Source organism: Carassius auratus, chromosome 23 (assembly GCF_003368295.1).
Source record: "Carassius auratus strain Wakin chromosome 23, ASM336829v1, whole genome shotgun sequence".
Taxonomy (NCBI): Eukaryota; Metazoa; Chordata; class Actinopteri; order Cypriniformes; family Cyprinidae; genus Carassius; species Carassius auratus.
The window spans coordinates 9,871,302-9,889,893 of record NC_039265.1 but is presented as its reverse complement, the minus strand read 5'-3'; the positions used below and the strand labels follow the sequence as shown (position 1 = coordinate 9,889,893).

General features: G+C 38.2%; 1 protein-coding gene and 1 pseudogene across 3 annotated transcripts in view; both read right to left on the bottom strand.

The window, feature by feature from the left end:
* The window catches only part of LOC113041248 (cytochrome P450 2B19-like), a 67,871-nt gene extending 49,348 nt beyond the window's left edge, over nucleotides 1–18,523 (bottom strand). Inside the window, exons 1-10 of one of the 3 annotated variants that reach the window (XM_026199680.1) lie at nucleotides 18,203–18,521; nucleotides 17,899–18,058; nucleotides 17,110–17,256; nucleotides 16,632–16,792; nucleotides 16,270–16,443; nucleotides 15,916–16,057; nucleotides 15,092–15,279; nucleotides 14,878–15,019; nucleotides 14,591–14,800; nucleotides 2,863–3,040 (exon numbers count right to left, since the gene is read on the bottom strand). In XM_026199680.1, the coding sequence (XP_026055465.1) occupies nucleotides 14,610–14,800; nucleotides 14,878–15,019; nucleotides 15,092–15,279; nucleotides 15,916–16,057; nucleotides 16,270–16,443; nucleotides 16,632–16,792; nucleotides 17,110–17,256; nucleotides 17,899–18,058; nucleotides 18,203–18,397 (1,500 nt within the window). In that variant the 5' untranslated portion in view covers nucleotides 18,398–18,521 and the 3' untranslated portion in view covers nucleotides 2,863–3,040; nucleotides 14,591–14,609. Of the gene's footprint in view, nucleotides 1–2,862; nucleotides 3,041–14,397; nucleotides 14,801–14,877; nucleotides 15,020–15,091; nucleotides 15,280–15,915; nucleotides 16,058–16,269; nucleotides 16,444–16,631; nucleotides 16,793–17,109; nucleotides 17,257–17,898; nucleotides 18,059–18,202 lie in introns of those variants that run through there. The other 2 variants (XM_026199679.1, XM_026199678.1) reach the window with 2 other exon arrangements.
* LOC113041250 (cytochrome P450 2B4-like) lies at nucleotides 2,868–13,574 on the bottom strand (annotated as a pseudogene).
* Nucleotides 18,524–18,592: the final 69 nt, after the last annotated feature.

The window sequence follows — 18,592 nt, the reverse complement described above, 5'->3', positions numbered from 1 at the left end:
TTTTTTTTTTTTATTATTGTTTCCGAGAATATTCCTATATAACATGACAATGAACTTGTGAATTGTTTGTTTTTGTTTCCTTGTTAGTTTGGTGAAAATAAATAACCGTGAAGATTAACTTTCTTTGTGTGAGACTCTGATTTATGTTTGTAATCTGTGGCTAATAGAAACATTCCGTGGTAAAAATCATTTGTATTTTGACAAGATTAAGCTTGTCTGGCGCCCGAACTGTGTCTAGTTAAATTAAACGTTTTATTTAAGTTTCTTTGGGCCTGCTACCGTTACTACTTGTACTCGAGTAAAATTTAGCAAGGGGCTTTCTGTACTTTTACTCAAGTAATAAAGCTGTGTACTCTCTCCGCCTCTGGAGTTTTTACTACATATGTTAGGGAAACAGGTCAATTTAGCTCGAAGGGAATCATTTAAGATTTTGAAGGGAATTTGAACAGAATCACTGTTTCACAGCTGTTCACTGAGACGCCCTGCGATTCACTGAATGAGCCGTTTAACATCAAATCTGCGCTGGATATTAATATCCAAAGTATAGTGAAAACACTATCAATTAGCACAGTAACAAGATCGGCAGTTTAAGACATTAACTTGTAAGCACAAAACACAAGATATTTCTCTTTTCAATATGAATAAGCTTTTATTAGATAAATCAAAGACATATAAACTAATCTAACACATAAACGCACGCACTCACACATTCACACAAGTTGCAGGAAGATCGATAGTTACGGAAAGATGAGTTTAAGAGAATGAAAATGTGAAATCCCAAGTTTACAGCAATACATGGAATTGCATAGACATGAACAACCATCAATCACGTAATTAACCCTCGCATTGAGCTCCTCAGTGAGGTTAAAATTATTTTAGATACACCAGTACAAATGTCTGGAGGTAGTAATTGCGTCACCTGTGTAAAGTTGTGGTTGAAAGGGGGTTTCCCGATGGCTGGAAGTTCAGTAGTCGTTGAAGTGATGTCTTGGGAAGCCCGTGGTTGGGCGTTGGCTAGAAGCTATAAAGCTAGAAGCTAAAAGCTAAAGGCAAACTAAAAGCATACATGATTAATAGCAGAAGCAAAGCTAGAAGCTAAAAGCAAGATTTATGGTGTCCTAAGTATTTAAACTGTCCTGTTGGCCACACCTCAAATGTTGTCTTGACCAATCAGATATTTTCTTGGCTCGGGGTTATCATAAATCACATGTTATCTCATCAAGCATGTGGTCCGAATTTTCCCGCTTTTGTAGGGTATAATTTTGGACATGATTCCTATAACAAGAATATGATACATTTGACAAATAACTGATGGTCAGGGTTGTTTCAAACAAGCAGATTCAATCACAAACATATGAAACATGATTATGAATCTTTAAGCTATCCCATAGTTATTAAAAGACATACACAATAAGTGATTATAAACATGATAGTCAAATGTGTGGGTTACATATAAATGAATAAGGAGTTAAGCAATGGACTGATATTCATTTATAAGTCTTTTTGAATTCATTTTGGTCCCTGTACATGTAGAAAAGACAGAGGTTAAAAGGACCCCCTTAGGAATTTCAGTCAGGTTCTGGTAGGAAGGGGAAGTCAAAGGATCTTGTGTAGTACTCTCATGAGTTTACATGTGATGTCCGGCGATGCATCTTAATTATTATTATTATTATTTTGCAATATAGTTCAGATCCAAGTATAATCACTATTATCTGAAAATTGCCAGTGTTATTATAAAAGTTATAGCTTACTGTAGTCCTGCATTATATGATGCGTTTGTAGTAAAAAGATTTTATTATCTATCTATTCATCCATCTATTCTCAGAACCAAGCACTGACCTGATGAAGCTAAAGAACGCACTTCGGGGTCTGATGGTCCAGTATCTTAACGGTGTCACTTTCAGCAAAGCACGCAGGTCCTGCCCGCTTCTCCTAGACTCTGTGGTGCTGGACAACTATGCTTCTGTCCGCCAGCTCTTAGCATCCATGCCTGATGTGGTCACACTAAAAGGACTAGGTGTCCAGACATTCATTCTCCCTCCTGCCACTATTCGATAGGACAGGACGATTCTGAAGGATAGCCATTATTTAGAGATCATGTATCCCACAATGCTTTGCAGTCAAACTGCACTGGTGACCAAAGCTGATACTGCAAATGTAAACTTTTTTTTTCCACTAAACTGTGACCACAGTTGGATTTTTTTAAATATATCATAGCATTTTTTCAATGGGAGCAGAATTCAACCAAGAAATAAGAGCAGTGTATTCTTAAAATACATCATAGAAATGTTTAAATACATTGTGTTTACATTTTTGAAGACCACAAATGTACTTAATTCTTTTTTTACTTTGAGTGCTCACACACATAAGGAAATCATTGTAAAATTTAGGAAGTTGTATCAACTGCGATTAGGCAACTCAGGGATTGTTCTTCTTATTCTTACGTGGTATTTTTATGATTATGAACTGGTATAATAATTTTTTTACACATTTTAACTGTTCTGCTTAAAATGTTTTAAAAGAAATGTTCACAAGAACTTAACCTTTCCATTTTTAATAAGACCTGATACTACACTTTTTATTATGTATTCTCCCAAAAATATACTGAAAATGAGATTTTAAAGCATTGTGTGTTTTGTCAACTTAATTGTTTTCATGTATATACATGAAATGCATCCAATTATGTACATAATGCATTAACCAGTTTTACAATTTGAAATATCCACAAGAACAGGGCGTGTTGAGGCTCCACATGAGTATGAACCATACCGACAATATATATACATCTAGTTTAGACCTGTACAGGCATGTCTGTAAAAATACCTATTACATCATAAGACAAAAAAATCTTTACACTGTTGCAGTGGTATTACATTACTGAAGTAATTTATTGGGATGTCAATGTTTTATTTTACAATGAGTACAGCATGTGTACCTTTTTCAAAACCATAACTATTAAACTAAAATATAATTTCTTTGGGCAGAAAAAAACTATTACCAATGAGTTGGGTTAAAACAGCTAGTGAAACTTGTGTAGAAGTTGGAAAGTTGTTGGTTGTTGTTGGTCACTCTGTGGATCCTCTGCTGTGGCAGATGATGTTGAATGGCTCAGGAGAGCGGACCACACTGACAATCCCATTCATGTCTGGCCACTTCACATCAGGTGGCCAGGAGAAACGAATCCGCTGTAAGAGAGAAGTCACGAAGAGGAAGAGCTCTGTCTTAGCTAGGGTCTCACCGAGACAGACCCTCGGACCTGATAAATGGAGATAAAACACGATCATATAAATGCAGTTTTTGGTTTTTGTCTAAAGAAATTATAGTCACAGGTGACTCACCCAAGGAGAAAGGGAGGAAAGACTCTGGTTTGAAGAAATGTCCATTATCATCTAAGAAATTCTCTGGGTTAAAGGTGTCTGGGTACTTCCAGTGCTCCTTATCAGTTAAAATTGCTGTTAAGTTGGTAAATACCATGGTGCCCTAAAAAGACAACATGTGTTAGAAAAACTATTTCAATCAAGAATCACAACAAAGCTATGCTCCATTCATTACCTTGGGAATGTCATATCCTCGTAGTTTTGTGGGCTGAGTCGTTTCATGAAAAACACCAAAGGGTACGATGTTGCCATAGCGTTGAATCTCGTGAACAGTGGCGTATGTGTACGGTAGTTTGTCACGGTCATCCATGCTGGGCAAGCGGTCGTAACCCAGCACCCGAACAATCTCCTCATGACATCGCTCTGTGTTGTGCAAAAAGCTGATGAGTAAATGTTTTTCCAATGCTAAAATGCTAATGTAAGTAAGCCACTGAAAGGTTGACATCCTGATAAGTTGAAAACGCTGCCTTCATTCACAGATTGCATTTACAGAACAGTAGTTGCAGGGAATGAAAAGGAAATATTATTGTACAAAATAATAATAACCGAAGAATTAAGCAGGCTAAATTCCAACCATCTAACTGTGCACAGAATATCCCACAATTATAGTAAAGAATTCTTCAGACTATTGAAAGACCAACAGGACAGCCATTAACTGCCATCTGTTAATATATGCAAATGTAAATATTCAAGACACGTCATTCCAGGTTTGATGTCAAGACCAAATGTCTATGGTTGTGCATCTTAAAATTAATAGTTACATGAATATGAGATTAAAGAGCAGCGGAGAAGGGGATTTTTAGTGAATAAAGGATACAATTTGGTCTGTTCTTAATAAGCCCCTTTCACACTGCCATTCTGGCAAATAAAGGGGTAAAGTGTTCCTGCGATTGGTCCCTGGTCGCTAGATTTGGCACTTTCACACTGCCAGTGATGACCCGGGATATGTGCGTGCTTTCACACACAACCCTTGAAGATCCCGTAACGACACGTGACATCAGCGCGTGACGTGTAATGTACGAGTCGACAACGCTCGACACGTTATACTTTCACTGAAGCAAGCAAACGATCTCGGCGTCAGCGCGGAAAGTGAGGAACTAACTGATCTCTATGGAAGGCCAAAAGGGTCAAATTCACGTGAATTTTAACGCGTCAACAACACGTTAAATACGTGTATTTCACGCGTAAACAACACGTATTTGTTGTTTACGTGTTAAAAATCAGCGCGTATTTAACGTGTATTTCACGTGTTAAATACACGTGAAGTACACGTTAAAAATCAGTTTGAACGGGTCAATGTCATTGGCTGCTGAGGACTTGGGTCAAACCACTTCTGTGAGCTTAGAGGGGTGTACCATTCACAGACAGGCAACCATCATTTAACATGCTATAGATCAGCTTATTCCGCCTTATTATTTTGTCCTTTTTTGTATAGACTATAGAAATAATATATTTAAATTGCAGTTTTATGAAATATTTTTTTTTATAAATATTAATTAACATTTTGTGGTGATAGTATAATGTTTATAAAAGTTACAGTATTTTATAATGAAACAGGACTTTTTGTTTAGCTTTTGACTCGTCAAAATATACTATTTAAATACTGTTGCTTTCTGAGTGCCATACACAAAAATACCAACTCATAACTCCACGAATAAAGCAAGGAGAGTCAAAAGTTATAGTCTGATTCTACTGTGACGATCCAAGGGGCTGTAGTATTTTATTTTGCCCAGCAGGTGTCATGGGGTAACACTTTTGTGTCTTTAGGTTAAGTGCTGTGATGCAGGTGTGGAAAATTGATTGTGATTAACCATGCTGCCTATAAGATGCTGGCTTTCTTACCCTTTGGAGGGAAGGAGATTGGTGCTCGGTCTTTGCTGGTCTTGCTGTTTGGTGGTCAGGCGGACTTTCTCACGCTATCAGTCCAAGGCTTGATGTTGTGTTTTTGTATCTTTATATTTTTTTTATGTTTTACCTCAATGTGGTTATGGCTGTTTTCTGATTAAAACACATATTTGTGCAAATTTGATTATGTTGTATGGACTCTCTATTCATGTTGTTACTCCTTGATCCAAGGGGTTGTAACACTACGTTCTGTCAAATGTTTAATAGAGCTCTCCAACTGATTCATGGGTTTAGGTATTTTTTTACATACGAAAGATCGTATGGATTGTTTTGATTTTGGACTCATTTCAATCTTGAGAATCGGCTGTAAATAATGATATGCCATTTTCACAATCAGAGCATGTTTCATGAAGTTATAAAGGTAAAACCATGAGAATATTGTAGCATGTGTGCATTTGGAGTTTTTTTCTTGTTTTGTTATCATTCGATGACGGATATCTTCAAATCTAAATGATAGATTATTGTATAATTGGGCTCATTTTAATCGAGAGAATTTTAAATTTTCCAATATTATTAAAATAACTAAATTACTAGTAACTACTTACTGCTCAACTCTGACTTTCAGTAAATAAAAATATATATTTGCACATTCTCCTGCTGAGAAATAACTGACAAAAATGTAAGAAAAAATATAGCGTTCAAGATAAATTATTTATATCCATCATATTTGATATTCAATATCTCAGGACATACATAAGTTTAGTTAAAGTACTGGTTTCAAATGTTTTGTGATAGTATAAGACTTAAGTTAGCATCGAGCATTAACATTTGTGTGGGGGAAATAGTTACAATGGAGATAAGCAATCAATTCAGGTTTAAGATACAAACCATTGAAATCAATATGTCTTTAGAATACAATCATCTTAGGAATCAACAGCTTTTATTGTGCTTACATTTACAGCTATCGCCAAGCAGGTGGCACTTATTGAAACCTCTTTTTTGTTCAGCAATTCTGCACTTTTTGTTCAGCGATGCACTCATCAGACAATCAGTTATTAGGGACACAGGTGATGTTATAAGACATAAGCATTTAAGACTTTCAGGATTAGAATGAAAACTTGTACTAGGGTCAGGACAGAAGTATTCTACTGCTACCACCGTCAATTGGGATTCTGTACATTCGTAATTATTCGTAACTGTACACACAATATCAACAAAACAGTTGCTCGTTCTGCCGTGTTGTCTTTAATAGGAGTACAAAAATTAACCGAAACTCAGTGAAAACATATACACATACATACATATATATATATATATACACATACATACATATATATATATATATATATATATATATATACACATACATATATATATATATATAGCTTTAAATAACTACTTAACAAAATAAAAAAAATTACTATAACCCATAAAGATGTACTTATCTCTAAAAGCGCTTCTAATGAGGAGATGACGAGTCGGGATTGCAACTGTCATGATCCCAGTTCTTTCTCTTTTCTATCTCGGTCTCCATCTGCTGGTTCTTTCTTTTCCTTTGCGCTCACTTATCTCTACTATCATCATCTTCAGCTGTTCCTCGTTCTCCTCCGCTCACCTGCTCTCTATCTCCTATCATAGGCTCTCTATTTCTAGCTCTGTCTCTTTCCATTCCCTGTTAGATTATTACTAACCACTTTGGATGTTTCTGACGTTTTTGTGCTTTTTCTACAGACCATTAGTCCTGTCCTGTCCTGTCTAGTCTTGTCAAGTCCTTTGGAGAGTTTTGTATGGACTGTTTGTTGCCTGTCTTGTTCTCCCCCAGTTATCTGCCGTGAGGAGTAACGAGGGGTCCGCCGCCTCACCTGTAACCTGTCTCGCTGATCACAATCTTCCCAGACCAGCCACCTAAAGACACAAAAAGTGTTACCCCATGACACCTGCTGGGCAAAATAAAATACTACAGCCCCTTGGATCGTCACAGTAGAATCAGACTATAACTTTTGACTCTCCTTGCTTTATTCGTGGAGTTATGAGTTGGTATTTTTGTGTATGGCACTCAGAAAGCAACAGTATTTAAATAGTATATTTAGGCGAGTCAAGAGCTAAACAAAAAGTCCTGTTTCATTACAAAATACTGTAACTTTTATAAACATTATACTATCACCACAAAATTTTAATTAATATTTATAAAAAAATAAATATTTCATAAAACTGCAATTTAAATATATTATTTCTATAGTCTATACAAAAAAGGACAAAATAATAAGGCGGAATAAGCTGATCTATAGCATGTTAAATGATGGTTGCCTGTCTGTGAATGGTACACCCCTCTAAGCTCACAGAAGTGGTTTGACCCAAGTCCTCAGCAGCCAATGACATTGACCCGTTCAAACTGATTTTTAACGCGTACTTCACGTGTACTTCACGTGTATTTAACACGTGAAATACACGTTAAATACACGTTAAATACGCGCTGATTTTTAACACGTAAACAACACGTATTTAACGCGTTAAATACGTGTTGTTTACGCGTGAAATACACGTATTTAACGTGTTGTCGACGCGATAAAATTCACGTGAATTTGACCCTTTTGGCCTTCCATAGATCTCTGCTTCATTACAGTTTGCACATATGTTTTCGTCGCGAATGTTGATCTTCCTTCAAAACAGCCGGTAAAAGAGTCCCGCGATAACGCGTGTCATCACTTCGACACGGAATTAGACCTGGCTTTTGTTCACACAGCGCTCGTCCCGGGTCGAACCCCCCAATGTTACTAGGTCCCCAACCTGGGTTCAATTCGGTAATCAATTCCGGAACGTGGTTGCTTTCACACAGAAGGCGACCCGGCAATGTTAAGGAAATATTGCGGGTCCGACGTGCAGTGTGAAAGGGGCTATAGAGGGTGACACATGAGTGGATTTTCAAACCTTTACCGTCCCACTCCCACAAAAAAATAAAAACAAAAATCATGTCCCATCCAAATCTCACAAGAAACTGGGGGAAAATTCTGTCCCGTCCTAATCCCGGAAGAATGACTTGCATTCCCTCTCATTGTTTGTTTGTTTTTTTTGGCCAGAATCTGTCAGTTAGGCCAACAGTAAAAAAAAATAATAATAATATACAGTAGCCTACAGATCACAGCAGGCCCATTTAAGTTGAATAAAAACCATACATGTAGTTTTTTGTTCATTTATTAAACTGAAAGCCATCTTAAACAATGCACAGTGTGTATTGCACACATTATATTTCATGTAAATCATCCACACTAGCGCATGTATTCTGTTTGATGTTTTTTTTTCATTTGAAAGTAAACATTTTAATCTCTATAGATTGTTTTTAATACACAGAGTTTCGAAGTTTCTCGCTCAATTTCACGTGCATCCTGTTTGCTTGAATTATTTTACAAAAGCTCAACATTTTGTTTTCATTGTGAGTGAACACAAATAAACGTAGTCTTTAAATATTCAAAAGATGAACTGTATGACCAACAATTACAGAGTATCTTTACAGCAACTGGTGCCTCTTATCTGTCCTGCTGTGAGTGCGCTGCTAAGCTTCCACACACACTTCAATAGCACACATTTCTGTTGGATAACATTAGATTGAGTGGCCATATGAAGTTTTTCCTACATGCATCTTTCAGATGAAAAACTATATCTGAGGTCGATGGATGATAGGTGTGCTTTTTATCATGTCCTGCCCAATGTACCACATAGACATGCCGTTAACGATAAGTCAGTCATGGACTGTGTACATCATTCACTTAACCAGCCACACCAAAGCAAACAGGAGGAGAGCATAAAGAGACAGGGCAACTAGAATTGAGTTCGAAATTAAAATAAAGTTTATGGTTTATTTATATAAAAGGTATATTTGTGCATAAAGTTGGGTATCACAGTGTTATTACTATTCCAAGTCCCACCCTCTTTCCGATTCCTGTGACCTGCGGGATTCCCCCCAAAAATGTCAGCCTTTAGTTCTTACACAAAGCTTCGATAGTAGACAACTCTCACTAAGGTGAGACTAAACCATGATATACATTATCAGTTTATGCATTAATTCAATCAAATTAGCATTTTTCTTAGTATGATGCTCTACTGTTTAAGATAAAGAATGCTGAAAGTCTTAAGGCTTATTAGTACCTTGTACATCTGGTTTTTGAGTCAAGAAGATGAGCCCCCATCTGATGGTGGTCGATGTGGTGTCGGTTCCAGCCAGGAAAAGGTCAGATACTGACATAACCATGTTATCCTCATGAAATGTGGAGTCCTCGTTGGACTTTTGCTGCTCCAAAAAAAAAAAAAAAAAGCATTTCAGTTTAACCAAGCATATTTAGTTCCTTAGCAGCTCTCTGTGAATTCACCCCTGGAATATTGTTGGTCCTGCAACAAAATTTCTGTCAACCACTCGGGGTTAAGACCCAAACACTCCAGGAATTAAGCTCCCACTATCCAACATCAAAGAGTGGATAATATTGGTCATGATGATCTCACTTTCTCAATCTCTAGCAGGTAGGCATCAATAAAGTCCCGTGGACTGTCGGGATCCAGAGTTTCTCTGTGTGTTTTGACTGCTTCCTTGATGAAAACTTTCAACTCCTCTGCGTTCTGGTAAATTTTCTGGTGTGGCCCTGGAAAATGTTTGATGATGGGAAGCAAGTCAAACACCTGGAAAAGAAAATGGCTACATATAACTACAATGCTGCATCAACTGCAGTAGTCTCCAGTTATGCTTCTGGATTTCGACCTTCTTGCAGAATTTAGCTTCAACCAGCTCCAAAACACCTGCCTAGTTTCTTATAATAATGAAGACACTAGCCTTTTCAAGTGAGTTTGAGTTATACTCTTTAGGAACTCTTTAGGAAGGCGGAACTCCAGGAGCAGGACTGGACCAAATTAATAGAATTTGTTGACAAACTACAGGAAAGCAGACGATGCACAAGGCTGACCTCCTAAATCCAGTTGGAAACTGGGATAGTCGTAAGCTAGAAACATATTTGGTACTTGTTCATACCTGTCCAGTAAGTGACCCTGACTGAATAATGTTCTCCTTCACGATTTCCAGAAGGTATGCGAAGCGCTTGTTATCATAGTCGAAACGATCCCCAAACACAATGGAACAGATAATGTTGGATACGGCATTCTGTATGGCATGTTGGGGGTCGAATGGCTTGCCTTCAACAAAAAAACATATGTTAGTTACTTGCAAGCACCGTCTGAATACTTTAAAGAGAATATTGACAAGTAAATGAATCTAAATGGACAATTTTTTTTTATACATTTTTTTTTTTGCTCAATGTCATTTGAAGCTAATCTTAATACTGTGCAACAATAATGCATACAGAGGTGGGTAGTAACAAACTACATTTCCTTACTACAATTAGGACTGTCATGATATGTCATGATGTGTCGACTGACAATTAATCTACAGCAAATTTGCTTACATTACATCAGATTTAGTTTTGCATGCAGTTTCTGTTGAGCTTATAAAAGCACTATCCAATCAGAGGCATTTTGATTGATTCAAGTTGGTCAAATGCGCACATATTCTCTCATCAAAAAACAACAAAATGGAAAAAAAGAACCAAGCACTGATTTTGCAGTGTAGAAGGCTTAAGAGAATATAACGAGTTTTTATGAAGGTGCATAACTTGTATTAGACTTAAGTTCAGTATTCTGAAGTATAATCACTTCAGTATTCTTTGCATGCTTTCTTTATATAATCCTATTCCTAGGTTGAAAAAAAAAAAAGTTTATTTTTCATGCTACTGAAATGACCAGTGTAAACTATTGATTGTGTTATGTGTAAAAAGCAAGAAAAAAAGCAATGACATTCCCCCTTGCAGATAATAAAGCTAGAGGAATAGTATGTGTATTGTTGTGCTCTCCGGGTAGAGGGCTTCAAGCTCGGCATTTGCCTGAACACAGACCACTCCCCTCCAAAGATGCGATTAGCATGGGACACACAGCCAAAGTGGGGCTTGATAACCCCCAAACCTTGCAGGCCTAAGGGCTGATGGCATGGTGGACATCGTTTGTAGTAGTAGCACTGCTGTGGCCACAGAAGAGATAGCCAGAGGCTCCTGTGGGATCAAGCACTGCTGCAGCAGTGGTAAATACAGATAAAGGCTCTTATAGGAGCAGTCACTAGCTGCGTTTACATGGACACTACTAATCCGATCGTAATAGGTCTGGAGGCACTGTATGCATTATCTGATTACAGTCTGTGTAAATAAACATATACCATGTAAGGTGCAGTTTCTTTAACACCTTTGCAGTGTAAAGATGGATTCGCTGATGTTGAAAATATTAGCTTGGTAACAGTCTATAGTATTGTGTCTGATCAGGCTAAATTTGACCTAACATGGATACATTGAATTAAATAGTTATAAAACATTGTGCTTGAGTTAAAAAAAAAAAAATACACATAAGAATACAGTTTTGGATACTCTACCCACCTCAGAATAAATAAATGTACTTGAAATGTTTTGTCCAATCATTACATCCACATGTTTGTGTGAAGCAGCATGTTTGAAGCTTGTTTCTAACTCTGACTCAACAGGATGATGTGGCACATGATTGAGAGTCTACAGCACCTCTGAGCAATGAAAACAGAGATTAAATTCTTCACCTTCTAATTTGAGCATTTCGGGAACCAGGTAACTGCTTTCCTCTGTCACACGTTCCTCCACAGACTTTTTGCCCAGTCCAAAGTTCCTGAGCGTGTGCAGAGCAAACCGTCTCTGCTGCCTCCAGGAGTGACCAAATGTGGCCATTACAATACCTTAATATGAGAGAACAAACCTTCAGAGAGAGTTAACAGGATATACACAATTAACTGAACAAAGACAACTTAAATGGATGCATAGCCCTAAACATCGTGATTACCCAGGTCTACCAAGTTGAAAGAATCTTGGATTTAGAGTTGCAGTATAGCTACTGCTTCAGGCTAAATCCAGACCAAGACCACATTTATGTGGTATAGAAGACATCAAGATCCCAACTCAAGTGTTTGCTCAAGTGATCAAGACCATCTTCAACCAGATAATAAAAAAAAAAATCCATGCAAGAAGCTGGTTTTAGTTCCAGCACAGTGGTGTAGCAGACGGACACGCGGGGGGGGGGGGGGGGGGTGGGGATGGTGGGGCGGGGGGGGGGGCAGCAGCAGTTGTGTAACCACTGGCCTCTGTTACACAACAATGACTGTATGATTTTGAGATTCATCTTTTCACACTGAGAATAACTGATGGACTCATATGCAGCTATTACAGAAGGTTCAAATGCTAACTGATGCTCCAGAAGGAAAAACTATGCATTAAAGCTGCAGTAGGTAACTTTTGTAAAATATATTTTTACATATTTGTTAAACCTGTCATTATGTCCTGACAGTAGAATATGAGACAGATAATCTGTGTAAAAATCAAGCTCCTCTGGCTCCTCCCAGTGTCCTATTGCCATTTGCAGTTACTGACCGCTCCCGGTAAAAAACAACCAATCAGAGCTGCGGTCCGTAACTTTGTTTGTGTTCAAAATGTAGAAAAATTTATATAATAAGCGAGTACACCATGAATTCATTTTCCAAACCGTGTTTATAACTTGTCCTGAATCATTAGGGTACATCTATAATAAGTGTTTATATTCGGACTATTTTAGATTGCTTCGGGGGTACCGCGGCGGAGTAACCCAGTACCTTTGTGATTCTTCATAGACATAAACAGAGAGATGTAGTTCCGGCTACGATGTTCTTCCGCAAGACGCAAGCAGTTCTGTTTATTGAAATTTGGATGTACTAATATACCCTACAGCACCAAATCATTTTCAGAACAATGCATTACTGACCATATCCTTCAGTGATCCAGATTAGCAGTGGAATAGGTGGCCTTCCTGAAAAAGATGAAGCATTTTGGACCAGGGCTTCCTTCGCAAGTTCGATTGTATTGAGGAATATTGCTGACTTTCTTCCGACATAGATAGTTGCCATCTCTCCATACTGACATAACTGTTTAGAAAAGATTTCATAGCACTTCAGAACAACTAAAGTGGCTTAAACACGATCTCACCTGTGAATTAAGTCAACATGTGCATTTTACAGAGTAAGGTGGACATAAGACACCTATACTCAAGGCAAACACTCACCGAGCTTACAAACTCCATTGGGTTCTTTAAAAATATGGTATGGTTCCCACAAAAGGCAGCGGTCTGGGACCAGGTGGAGATTGAGCTCTGCAGGAATTAATCCTAAAGATCTCGAACAGAACCATAAAGATCAAACCTAGAAAGACTGCCAGGCATACAGAAGCCAGATCTAACTTCATAAAAGTCATCCACATGATGACAGATTAATTCCAAGACAAACACAAAGGCAACAGGCAACCACGAGCTTTATAAACACTGAGCAAGGAGGGAGGAGACAGTGGGGATGAGAGTTTAATGTGAAGTTTAATATTTTGTATCGTTATGCTGGTTATTACTGCCAAGGCTTCAAGGTTCTAAACATTAAAGACATAAAAGAACAAAAGAACAAAAAAAGATCATACTGCAGCTCAACAATCATTTTCAGTTTATAAAAACACTGCCATGAATAAATGGATCCAAGTGATGTTCACTTACTGCAGTGAACTAAGACAAGTTGTGCAAGTTTAGTAAATAACTGACTAGCTCAAAGATCTCTACTGCCATAATGTGCATTGTTGACACAATCTCAACACAGCCAATGGATATTCTAAACCCTAATCTTGTGTTATTAATAGCATTATGCAAGAGGTCTGGAAAGGGTGAAAGTGAAATAATAGCAAAGGTAAAGCATACACTGCATAGAGTTCATAGTGTGCTATATGTGTAGTAATCGTTTTTCTTTTATCTCATATTATATTAATTATCCATTCCTCCATTTATACTCAGAACAAAGCACTGCCATGATGAAGCTGAAGAAAGCACTTCGGGATCTGATGGCACTTACCCATTTAATATTATATATTAAATGAAAACTGTGACTTTAAAGTATTTGTGTTTCATCCACTAATATGATAGATTGAGGATATATACATTAAGTGCATATAGTACGATGTTGCATGAACATATAAGCCATACCTGCAATATTTAAATCTGGTTTACATCTGAACAGGCCTGACTGTTGCAATACAAGAGTCACAAGAAAAATTAATTCACTGTGTTACAGTGGTATTACAGCACTATTTTATTATGAAAGAAGATACACTTTACAACAAATAGGTACAGTATCCTTTTTCAAAACCATAACTAAAACCATAACCTAGAATATACGTAATACCTTCAGGCTAAATCTATTAACATCAAGAAGCAGAGCTATGTCTACAAACAGATGGAAACTTTGGAAACTTGTGTATAAGTTGGAAAGTGTACTGTTGGTCACTCTGTGGATCCTCTGCTGTGGCAGATGATGTTGAATGGCTCAGGAGAGCGGACCACACTGACAATCCCATTCATGTCTGGCCACTTCACATCAGGTGGCCAGGAGAAACGAATCCGCTGTAAGAGAGAAGTGACGAAGAGGAAGAGCTCTGTCTTAGCTAGGGTCTCACCGAGACAGACCCTCGGACCTGATAAATGGAAATAAAATCATATAAATACAGTTTTTGGTTTTTGTCTAAAGAAATTATAGTCACAGGTGACTCACCCAAGGAGAAAGCAAGGAAAAACTCTGGCTTAAAGAAATGTCCATTATCATCTAAGAAATTCTCTGGGTTAAAGGTGTCTGGGTACTTCCAGTGCTCCTTATCAGTTAAAATTGCTGTTAAGTTGGTAAATACCGTGGTGCCCTAAAAAGACAACATGTGTTAGAAAAACTATTTCAATCAAGAATCACAACACAGCTGTGGTCCATTCATTACCTTGGGAATGTCATATCCTCGTAGTTTTGTGGGCTGAGTTGTTTCATGAAACACACCAGAGGGTACAATGTTGGCATAGCGTTGAATCTCGTGAACAGTGGCGTATGTGTACGGTAGTTTGTCACGGTCATCCATGCTGGGCAAGCGGTCGTAACCCAGCACCCGAACAATCTCCTCATGACATCGCTCTGTAATGAAACGAAAGCTGATGGTGTATGTTTTTCAATGTTAGGATAGTAGCACTAGTACAAGTTGTGGCTTAATGGTTCGAGAGTTGGACAGTAACCCAAAGGTTGCGGGTTTGAGTCTCGTCGCGGGAGGGATTGTTGGTGGGATGAGAAAATGTACAGTGCTCTCTCCCCCACCTTCAATACAACGACTGAGGTGCCCTTGACTGAACCCCCAACTGCTCCCCGGGTGCCAAAGCAAAAAAATGTCTGCCCACTGCTCTGGGTGTGTGTTCACAGTGTGTGTGCACTTTGGCTCCGATAAATGCAGAGCATTAAGACCCATACTCGGCCACGTCACGTCACACAAGTAAGCCATTGGAAGAAATGCACAGCTTGCATGCTACAGCTTTGTAACGATTGATATGTTAAACAAAGTGACTTCTAAAGCATGCAAGATATAAATCTATCAGTTTATGGATTCCCAAGGAATAAATTGGGGCATTGCGGGAACTATTTCATTCATCATGGGCATTTTGCACAGATCACCAACACAGTAACAGTTTCACATGCTATCAGCATTACTGAAAACATTGGTGACCCCCTAGTGGTCCTCATCAGTACAGATACCAGGACTACTTTTCAAATTACAAGTACCTTGTACATCTGGGTTTTGAGTCAGGTAGATGAGCCCCCATCTGATGGTGGTCGCTGTGGTGTCGGTTCCAGCCAGAAACAAGTCAGCTATTGACATAACCATGTTATCCTCATGAAATGTGGAGTCCTCGTTGGACTTTTGCTGCTCAAAGGCAAACAGAAATCATTTTAGTTTATCCAAGCCCATTTAATTCCCTAGCAGTTTACCATGATTTCACCGCGTGAATATTGTTAGTCCTCAAACAAAATTCCTGTCAACCACTCAGGGTCAGGATTGGGATTGAAGCTCCCACTAACTACCATCAGAGAATGGATTATGCAGGTTTTTATAGCAGTTGTTCATTTCGATCTCACTTTCTCAATCTCTAGCAGATAGGCATCAATAAAGTCCCGTGGACAGTCTGGATCCAGATTTTCTCTGTGCATGCTGACTGCTTTCCTGATGAACTCTTTCAACTCTTGTGCATTCTGATAGATTTTCTGGTGTGGCCCTGGAAAATGTTTGATGATGGGAAGTAAGTTAAACACCTGGAAAAGAAAAAGGGTTTTGACAAATTCAGAGAAGTTGAGGATTTGACATAGCATGAGTGACCTCTGGTAAAGTTTACTAGAGTTTAACAATGCAATGCTTTGACAGTGGAATGCACTCAATGAACCGAGATCCCACTTCTGGTCCATTTGGATAACAGGACATAAAGCTAGAGACTTGTTCATACCTGTCCAACAAGGGATCCTGACTGAATGATATTCTCCTTCAAGATTTCCAGAAGGTATTTGAAGCGCTTGTTATCATAGTCGAAACGATCCCCAAACACAATGGAACAGATAATGTTGGATACGGCATTTTGTATTGCATGTTGGGGGTCGAACGGCTTGCCTTCAAGAAAGAAAACCATGTATACTTTAAATAGAATCTTGCCAAGTAAATTAATTAAAAAAGTTGTAACATAAAATCTGGTTTCATTACACTTGAAGCTAACCTAAATACTGAGGATTGTGACCACCACATCAACAAGAACAAATAAATGTACTTGAAATGTTTTGTCCAATAAACATCCACATGCTTACGTGAAACAGTATGTTTAAAGTTCGTTCTTAACCCTGACTCAACAGGACAAGGTGGCACATGATTGAGACTCTACAGCACCTCTGAACTTTGAATAAGTTCAAACAGAGACAGAAATTATCAATAACCTTCCAATCTGAGCATTTCAGGAAGCAGGTAACTGCTTTCCTCTGTCACACGTTCCTCCACAGACTTCTTCCCCAGTCCAAAGTTCCTGAGTGTGTGCAGAGCAAACCGTCTCTGCTGCTTCCAAAAGTATTTGGCCATTACGATACCTTACAGAGAGAGAACAGACCTTTAGAGATATTTAAAAAAAATACACAGACAACTTGAACAAAGAAAGACAATTAAAGGGGTCATATGATGGTCATTTCTCTTTGGAGTGTTACAAGCTCTTGATGCATAAAGAAGATCTGTAAAGCTGCAAAGACTAAAGTCTCTTATCCAAAGAAATATTCTTTATAAAAGTTAAGACTAGCGGTCATTTGGGTTTCCAGATTGAAGACAAGGAAGGCAACGTGCCTTCAAGTTGATGAGTTGATTTATTCACGTTATAATGTGCAAATGTATAGAGCTTTTTAGATAGATGCTGATGGTTTTTAGGTTGAGTACAATCTGTGATTTCTGAACCAGTTTGTTTAGTTTGCTGGCAATGGGTAGAATCACAGACCAAAACAAAACCAACATTCTGACATGGAACACACATTTCAAAATAGAATAAGCAGCTGTAGCATTTTTTCTTCTTCTGAGAAAAAACAACAACAGGTATTTGAACTTAGCATGTTTTCTTAATATCTGCAAACATTATTTTTTATGCTTTAGTAGTCAAAAATTACATAAAGAAACTTTTTTTTATGTTCAAGTATCCTACCCCACCAACATTTTCTAATTCACTGTCAGAATAGTGTATTACTGACCATATCCTTCAGTGATCCAGATTAGCAGTGGAATAGGTGGCCTTCCGGAAAAAGATGAAGCATTTTGGACCAGGGCTTCTTTCATGATCTCCACTGTATTGAGGAATACTGCTGGCTTTCTCCCAATATAGACAGTGGTCATCTCTCCATACTGAGACAACTGCTCCGAGAAGATTTCACAGCATTTAAATACAACTAAGGTGGTTTAGACATCGTCTCACTTGTGAATGAAGTCATCATGGCATGTCGATTTTACAGAGAAAGATGAATATAAGACACCTTTCCCCTATACAACAAGACTCACCGATCTTATGAACTCCATTGGGTTCTTTAAAAAATCCGGTATGGTTCCAACAAAAGGCAGCGGTCTGGGACCAGGTGGAGTTTGAGCTCTGCAGGAATGAATCCTAAAGATCTCGAACAGAACTATAAAAATAAAACTAAGAGACAGAGCCATGCCTAGAGAGGCCAGATCTAACTTTGTCAGAGTCGTCCACATGCTGATATACACATTTCAAGACAAACACAAGGGCAGCAGATGACTGTGAGCTTTATAAAGACAGGGTAAAGGGGGAGGAGACACCGGGGGGTGGGAGATCGACATGCCTGTTATGTTTTTGTATATTAATGGTAAATATTCCTGCTAAGACTGTAAGTTCTAACCAATCACGACAAAAAGAAAAATTTATATTAA